This window comes from Apteryx rowi, unplaced genomic scaffold (genome assembly GCF_003343035.1).
Source record: "Apteryx rowi isolate R43461 unplaced genomic scaffold, aptRow1 scaffold_7, whole genome shotgun sequence".
Classification (NCBI taxonomy): Eukaryota; Metazoa; Chordata; class Aves; order Apterygiformes; family Apterygidae; genus Apteryx; species Apteryx rowi.
This window is the reverse complement of record NW_020450982.1, coordinates 703,472-711,401: the sequence shown is the minus strand read 5'-3', so window position 1 is coordinate 711,401 and position 7,930 is coordinate 703,472. Positions and strand designations below refer to the sequence as shown.

Sequence of the window (7,930 nt, the reverse complement as noted above, 5' to 3'; positions counted from 1 at the left end):
ATCTCTTGTTTATAGGGCTCATGCCTCACCACTTTGGGGTGGAGCTCATATTCAATTGACCTCAAAATGGCTAAGGTATTTGAGATTTGGCCTTTCCTGCAAAGATGACCAGTGCTCATAAACAACAGTCTGTTGAGGCATCTCTAATGTTTGAGAGTTGGTCAGTACAGACATTATCAGAATAAGTTCTGAAAGGTAGACATAGCAGAAGAAGGTTGCATTTCTTCAGATGAAACATCAAGCTGTTTTCTGTCCGTGCTTCCTCCTCCACACCTGGCAAATCTCCTGGGTTCCTTAAGTGTCATTCCTCAAGAAGTTGGCAGCCTCTATGATCTCTTATGCATGGTGTCCATTTCTGTGTTTGTCCCTGTGACCATCAGACCTGTAGAGGGAAATGTTAGGTGCTGTCAAAGAGTTTTCATGTTTTTCTCAGACTGTAACCTGTGGGATGGGAAGTGTCAGCTGAGAATTCCACAGATAACAAACTAGCTTTGCTCTCACTGAGAGGTTAGATATCTTTCAATATTCTTAGTCTCTAAATCAGAGATAAGAATATAAGAGCCCCAATCAGACTGTCCATTTTAACCTGCAAGGTTAACCAGCATGGCTTCAACTATGGTATTTGTTGACTGCAGGTGCCTAAAACAAAGTTTCAKCTGGGTTGGTGAGAGCCCCACTTGAACCATTTGTGGTCCATTTTGTAATTTCTTACATTAAATTTACAGGAATTCTCAGCAAATCATTATCTAGGTCTGTTTATAAAATGTTTAACAAAGCTGCAAAAGAGATTAACTGGGCTTAGAAAAAGTAGTGYCTCTTAGTATTTAAATTTGTATTTWAGTTAGCTCCTCAGGARTSTTTGATAATGGCATCCTTACTGAAACTTCAGGTCTAAGTGTTGGTACTATTCTTATTTGGTTGTTACGGATTGTGGATATAAAGTGATTTGTGCTCATGRATTCCCCCCGCCTTTCATTTAAGCTACCATGTGTACCCTGCCTGTAGAAATAATTCTGGGATCATTGGATTCTCCATTACTGTAACAACACAAGCAACCAAAAATAAGTAAGTCTTATTAATTTAAGAATGGTTTGGCTTCTAGTGTTTCCAGCTGGGGACTTTGAGGTTCAGAGCTGGCATGTGCAGACCTGCACATACCTGGACTGGATATTTGTTACAGGAATTCTCAGAATGTRTTTAATCAATTAGCTGAACTATTTAAGATTCCTTGTTCTTACAGTGCTTGTGTTTACAACTACAGCTATTTATTATACAACTCTTGGAAACTTGTGTTTATCTGTCAGTCTTAGAAGAGAAAATAATTTTACACAGTTCTTTAAAATCTCTGCTGCATATACTCTGTCATGTTTTGTAATGTTAATRTTACACAGACTGTTAGCATCTTTCCTTTTTATTCCTTTTTGTAAACAGGTGCTCTTTTTTTCCCCAAGTCCATTACCCTTAAAAATTTTTTTGTTTCTCTTTGTTTGTTAAGAGTCTGATATTGACAATAAAGAACAGGTCTGTGAGAACAACACAACTTCCCAAAATATCTATTTTGAAATTATTAAACTATTGATTTTTTTTTTTTCAAACTGTTTTTTTTAGCACTGTTAGTGACTTTGCATGATGCTTTTTGGGTGRTGATACTTCTGTCTGGTTTGAAGACTGCTACTGTTTCATAGAAGAGGTTTGCARTTTCACACAACCGTCTTTAAAGGAAGAGCAGAAGTTAAACATGCCAGCTTCAATATCTTTCTCATTCAGCTCACAGTGATATGATTAAAAATACCGTGTGGACAAAGTGGCTTTATTGGATATTGCCTTTAAGCAAGGGAGTATGTATTTATCAGAGAAAGATGCTCCAAAAGAACTACAGAAGACAACTGAGAGGGGTAGGAAAGCCAGGCACAGGCATAGAAGTGGTAGTACAGTAATTGCAATCTAGAGATAAAGGTTTTTGGTCAGGTGTTGCCTGAAAGAGGCTTAGAACTGTGAGAATTTTCCCTCTGCTAACTGAAAGAACACAGAAGACCCCAGGTTTGATATAGGAGARTTTTGAATCTGAAAGGTAAATGCATTGTCTCTAGTTTCCTTTCTTCTTTTCTTCTTTTGTCATCTTTCAGTTCTGAATTTGTTGACAAGAAAATAGAAGAATTTCTTTTGCACTTTGAGGAAAAAATGAAGCTTTTAACTGAAGATACATTCCATGCTCAGGTAATCAGAAAGAAGCAACCTAGAACACCTCCAAGGAATGACGGTGTTCCTYTTTGATTTATTGAAAAACAAAGCAGGCAGCCTGCTTGGAGAGGAAGAAAGAAAAGTGATACTGTTTCTGTTCCTACTTTTGTTTTGGGACTTCAGCTGGAGAACRGAAGAACATTTTTTGAGACTTGCCCCATAACTGAGCAGAGGATACTTAGATTTTTCTCTTRTGGATTTTAATGCTGTTTTTCCTACAGTGCAGGGCAGTACTGGATTCAGGGGGTATGTTCAGCTTGTTCAGGTGTCTCAATAGATGTCAGTGAATCAGAACTTAAGACAGTTGCCCCAGCTACAGATACCATTCATTGCAGTAAACATTACTACTGATTGATTTTAATACATTTGACCAGCAGCCTAAGTTAAYTGAACTCTAATCATACTTCTTTTCTAGGGTTCTTGGCTTTCCTGTAAGAGTATTAATAAAAGTGTATTTTTACAGGTCAATTCTCTGATCAATATTAAAGAATGTGAAGATTCTTCTCTTGGTGAAGAAGTGGATAGAAATTGGAATGAAGTGATGAGTCAGCAGTATCTTTTTGACAGGCTTGCCTGCGAGGTAGAGTTTAATTTGAAATTAACTCACTCGCATTCTTGTATTTTACTAGCCCTTTAGATTTAAAATACACAATGAAATCCTGATCCATTAAARTTGGAGATAACTTCCTACTGGCTTCAGAGGGGCCATTATGTTATCTGAATAAATATGCTTTTTGAATAGAAACCATAATATTATTTCAACAAATGGCTGAAACAAACCAAAATGATTACCCACGTGTTATAAAGAATAAGCATCTAAACTAATCTTTYGAGTGAGTCTTTCAGGTTTTGAAGGCATTGTCCAGTATTTTTCAAAGTGAATAGTGGCTATAATTCAGATCTATTTCACAGAATTTGGGGAAACTCAATTTAGTTYCACTTGCTAAGCACTGGCTAGTAGTTCTGTCAGAGACTGCTGCTGTCAGAGCTTACCATTTAGCTATTAGGCTCATATTTGGTGCTGGAGTTCATAAATTTGAAAACATAAGGCTTGTAAAGATGTTTAAAGTGGTCCTTAATGCTAGCAATCAGATTGCTTTTAAAATACCAGTGCAGTATTTGGGAACTCATAAAATGTGCTTTTGTGGTTTTAGATTGAAGCATTAAAATCATTTACCAAAGCAGACCTGGTTGAATGGTTCCAAACTCTCAGAGGAAGTTACAGAAAGATACTCAGTATACATGTAAGTAAATCTGTAGTCAGTACTATGTTAGAATATTTTCCTTTACATCTTTCCTRAAATGAATTAATAATGTGACTTTCATAATTAAATTCCAAGACCTCACCTTTTCTTCTTACCCATGTCCTGGGACTTAAGCATTTTTAAAATGGACTCCTATGAAAAAAAGTTCAAAATTTTAAATTCTGAAACGTAACAGTTGAATGCTGCAATTAAAAATATCACTTGCACTGGATGTCAGTCTCTGAACTCCCACTGCTACTTAAAACCATAACTTAAGAACTCTGAAAGTTGCAGAAAATGTATGAAATTCTGTAGCAGTTTTTATCCCTGTAGTTTTCAAGAGTGGGAATAGTCTCATCAGCTTGAGCCATCTAAATGTTAGACGTGAATTAAGCTGCTTCTGTCATAAGTGGGGAGAGACYCATCCAGAGGCAACTACTTCCATTTTCAGACAGGGAAGATGAAGCACTACCTGAAAGTATTGTCTATTGACTAGAAAGGGAGCCTAGACTACTAATTTAGAATTCTGAGTCCTAATGAATTCAACTCATAATGTTTTGCTAAACTGACTTATAAAATATGTTTAAAGCTTAGTTTGGATTTTTTACCATCCACTTCTTACTGTTTTTCTGGCCTTTGAATTTCCAGGTGGTTGGATATGGTGAGCAAGAACAGGACTCGGAGTTTGCAGCTGTCTTAGATGTTCAGCGTTCACTGCTTGGTGAACTCCCTCAGCTTACTTTCTTACCCCCTTCTTCTTATATGAAAAATACTGCTTTCATCAGGCACATCAGCGATTTCACATTAAGCCTGAACCTTCTCCCTTACCATAAGATATTAAAATGAGTTTTAGCTCCTCTTCTGCACGCTGAAGTCTTGTTTAAGTAATTTGCAATTTGAGAACATTCCAAATTATTTAGATTCAATAATGGAATTTGTATTATCAGTGAATTTGGGTAAGTTCATTCTTCATTATTATAAAGATTAAGGAACAGAGGCATGAAAGGTGTGTAATTGTCCAGTATGGCTCCACATGGAACCAGAACTGCTTTTGAGATGCATGAACTGTTTGTTCATATAGACAATATGTCTGATTAACTTCAGTTATTGTAAAGTATTTTTAACACAGTTTCTATGTGTTCTGTAGCAAAATAAGACAGAATGATTAAGGAAAAAAAAAAGCAAATATGAGAAATTATTCATCTGATCATCAGAACTGTCATACTAGATCAGACTAACTTCATCTACCCCATCTCATTTCTGAGAGCCAGTAATGGGTGCTTAGGAAAGAGTTCAAGAACRGTGAATATATGGAGTAATCCTTGCCTGCTATGTGCCTAGCTTTCAGCTTTTTAGTTTAGATGCTTTGTGAGCCAGAAGGTGCATCTGAAACACTGTGCTTCATAACCRCAGACAGACCTGTACTTTTTGAATTTGAGTTACTGACTAAAAATTAATTTACAGTTAACCCTCACAAGATATTGTTGCAGTGGGCTCCACAGTTTGTTTATTCATTCTGTGAAAAGTGTTTTCTCTAACRTATTTTGAACCTGCTACCTGAATAAATATTACTGCATGCCTCCAAGTTCTTGTATTGTGAGGAATGGCAAATAATTATTCTCTAGTGCTTTCTTTGCACATTAATGATTTTAAGTGTATGTCCTGTATAGCCTCTCAGTTGTCTTTTTCTGAGTTGAAGCCTGGAAAAATGTAAAAAGTCTCTAGATCATCCTTGTTGCCTTTCTCAGTATCTTTTCTAGTTGCATTAGGCTTTTTATGAGATGGGAAGATCAAAGTTGCATGCAAAATTAAAAAACTTGTTCACCATCGGTTTCCTATACAGGAACATCATAATAGATGCTGTTGACCTCACCTACTCTTTATTGGGCTTTCAGCTTCTGATGTGTTTGAAAAAAATTTTATTATTAACTTTTCTCACCACTTTTATTACCTTTGATGCTTTTATTAACAAAGTAATACAAAGTCAGTTCATGAGGGTCAGGCTTTTAAATGTGTACAAATTTCAGACCTTGCTAATGCATAAGAAGCTATAAAAGATAATTGAATGTAAATTTCCAATATATTCTGTCAGTTTTTCATTACTTCTGGAAGTCTAAAACTTGACTTAGCCTTTGTAAGAAAATTGCTGTCATCAAAACTCRTATCTATACATTACTTTCCAAGTATTGCTTATCTTCTAAGCATTATTGCAAGGTTATCTTTGTTTAGATCTTATTTATGCCTGTGCCTTATTAGCAAACTATCTAGATTCAGGGATTTTTCTTAAATGTTTGGTCATAAGGCTTTCCATTGTTCTTTAGGTGTAATGGCTTAAATTAAATGAATGTATATGCTTTCAGCTTAGTCCCAGTGTGTGAATATATGCATAAAAGTAAATTGCTACAGTTGGAACTAATTAATTTCTTGACTGGCAGACTCAGCAGATWAAAACCCTGAACTGGGTCATTTAAAATATCTTTGTTATTTGGCCTCAGTTACTTGGCCAAGCACTGCAACTGTAACCTCTACTCTTCCACCTAAATTTGCAGCCTTTAGACTAGGGCTACAGAAATGAACCCAGGTGTAGACAAGGAAAATATTTACCAAGTTGGCCTTCTATATTTGCTGTAATCCCGTATAATCCATCCATTTAACTAGGTTAGGATCTGTCAAAATATCTGGGAGGCTTGCTTCTTACATTATCAGAACTTCTAGCCCATTTATGAATATGGCTGCCTTGTCACGATTGAAAAGATCACAATGGTTTCCTTAATAGTGAGAAAACCCTACCAAGTAGCAGCATGTAGTCCCTTAAAATGGTCTCCTAGTGATGTACACAGTGAAATTTGAATGTGAATGAGTGCTGCAAATAATTTGAAAAAGGTTTATTTTATTTTTTTAAATCATTTTCATGCTCATTTGTTTCTGTGAGGCATAGTTAGAGATCAGTTGCAGTTACAGGTTAGCTGTACTAAGCTGTAAGATCTAAGAACATAGCCTTAACTATTGCTTAGGGTGTGGGTTTTTTATTTATTTATTTATTTTTCCTGGGGGATGCTACCACCAGCTGTCTTTAAAAAAAAAAAAAAAAAAATCTAATTTCATCACGCTGCAGTATATGGCCTCACTTCTGGGGAAGTCGTTGTGAGGTAATGAGGTAATATCTGTTGTAGTCCTGAAGCTAACTGAGGACTGTGTTTGACTGTGGCTGCTACTGTGAAATCAAAGCCACAAGTTCATGTTTAGCTGTGTAACGCCTGGTTCAGTACAACCCGCATCTTGACTGGGGAGCCTGTGTCTGTAGCTCTACAAGTAAAATGAAATGCTGTAGCTCAGTGGTCTGTTCATCTCCTACTGACCAAGGAGCAACAAGCCTGGTAAACTATTTGCTAGGTAGCTCTCTGTCACTCCTGTGTTGAAGAATGTCAAATCCCATTTTCTGTTACAGGGACTTGAAAATATTTACTTAAAGACACAGGTCTGCATATTTTTGTCCTGTAACTAGGAAGGCCAATGTATGCCTACCCTCCAGCTCCTCCCCCACTGTAGCAAATTAGGGCTTATGCTCTTTCTTTATGTGCAAGAGCTCAGTCCTGCCTCTAGCCCTGGACAGGCTGGCACAGAATTTGAGAGCTCTGGTTCACCCCAGATTTACCATATTTCACTTCATTGTGTGATGGCAGTCTTTGCTAGGACATGCTTGCTACCAGCCTGCAGACGATTCTCAGCGGCAGGGAATGCTCTGAGGTCCATTTCTCCTGCAGTGTGGACCAGGTGCATCTCCACAGCTTGAGTCTGATTAATATTGGCTTACTGTGTTGACTGTTGCCTTTTCCTCAACTAGGTCCCCTGGTAAACAGCTTACCAGTCTGCAGCAGGAATGGCTGGTGCTTTCCTCAAGCTGACCGAGAAGTTCCTTGGTAAATGACCCAAGTTCCATGGTGAGGCTTAGATGTTGTGTGAAGGACCCTCTTAAYGCCATCTTTAGAAACTTGGCACCCTGTATATTGCAATGCTTCTCTAGTAGTGATCACCTCCACCAGCAGCTTCTTTTCAGTATATTTGGGATGGGTCCTTTTTTCTTCACAAACTTGATTCAGCGTTACACCTTAASCAGCCAGCAATGTGCTTGTTTCCCCCACTCCCTCCTGCCCAAACGCCTTGTAGTCTTTCTGTAAAAGTCTTGATGTCAAAAGAACTGTCTTTTTCTGTTAACGAGCCCTGTCCTTTCAGAAAGAAAACCTCAGACTTAGTAGACTGGCTAGCTGATAGAACYATGGAAATATGATCATTTGCAAGTTATTTCAGGAACACACAGCTGCAAAGCTGGAGCCCCAATTTTGTCATCCGGATAATCCACAACAAACTCAAGCACTGCTGAAAGCAACTCTGTTAAGCTGTCACCTGGTACTTTATCCATGCCTTCATCAACCAGTATGCGGTTC

The 7,930-nt window shown here is 37.5% G+C and overlaps 1 protein-coding gene across 1 annotated transcript in view; it reads left to right on the top strand.

Moving 5' to 3' along the window:
* LOC112975953 (nardilysin-like) overlaps window positions 1–4,942 on the top strand; it is a 37,700-nt gene extending 32,758 nt beyond the window's left edge. Inside the window, exons 25-29 of the mRNA XM_026086665.1 lie at window positions 982–1,065; window positions 2,127–2,217; window positions 2,705–2,821; window positions 3,396–3,485; window positions 4,134–4,942. Of these exons, the coding sequence (XP_025942450.1) occupies window positions 982–1,065; window positions 2,127–2,217; window positions 2,705–2,821; window positions 3,396–3,485; window positions 4,134–4,331 (580 nt within the window). The 3' untranslated portion in view covers window positions 4,332–4,942. The remainder of the gene's footprint in view (window positions 1–981; window positions 1,066–2,126; window positions 2,218–2,704; window positions 2,822–3,395; window positions 3,486–4,133) is intronic.
* The last annotated feature ends 2,988 nt before the right edge of the window (window positions 4,943–7,930 follow it).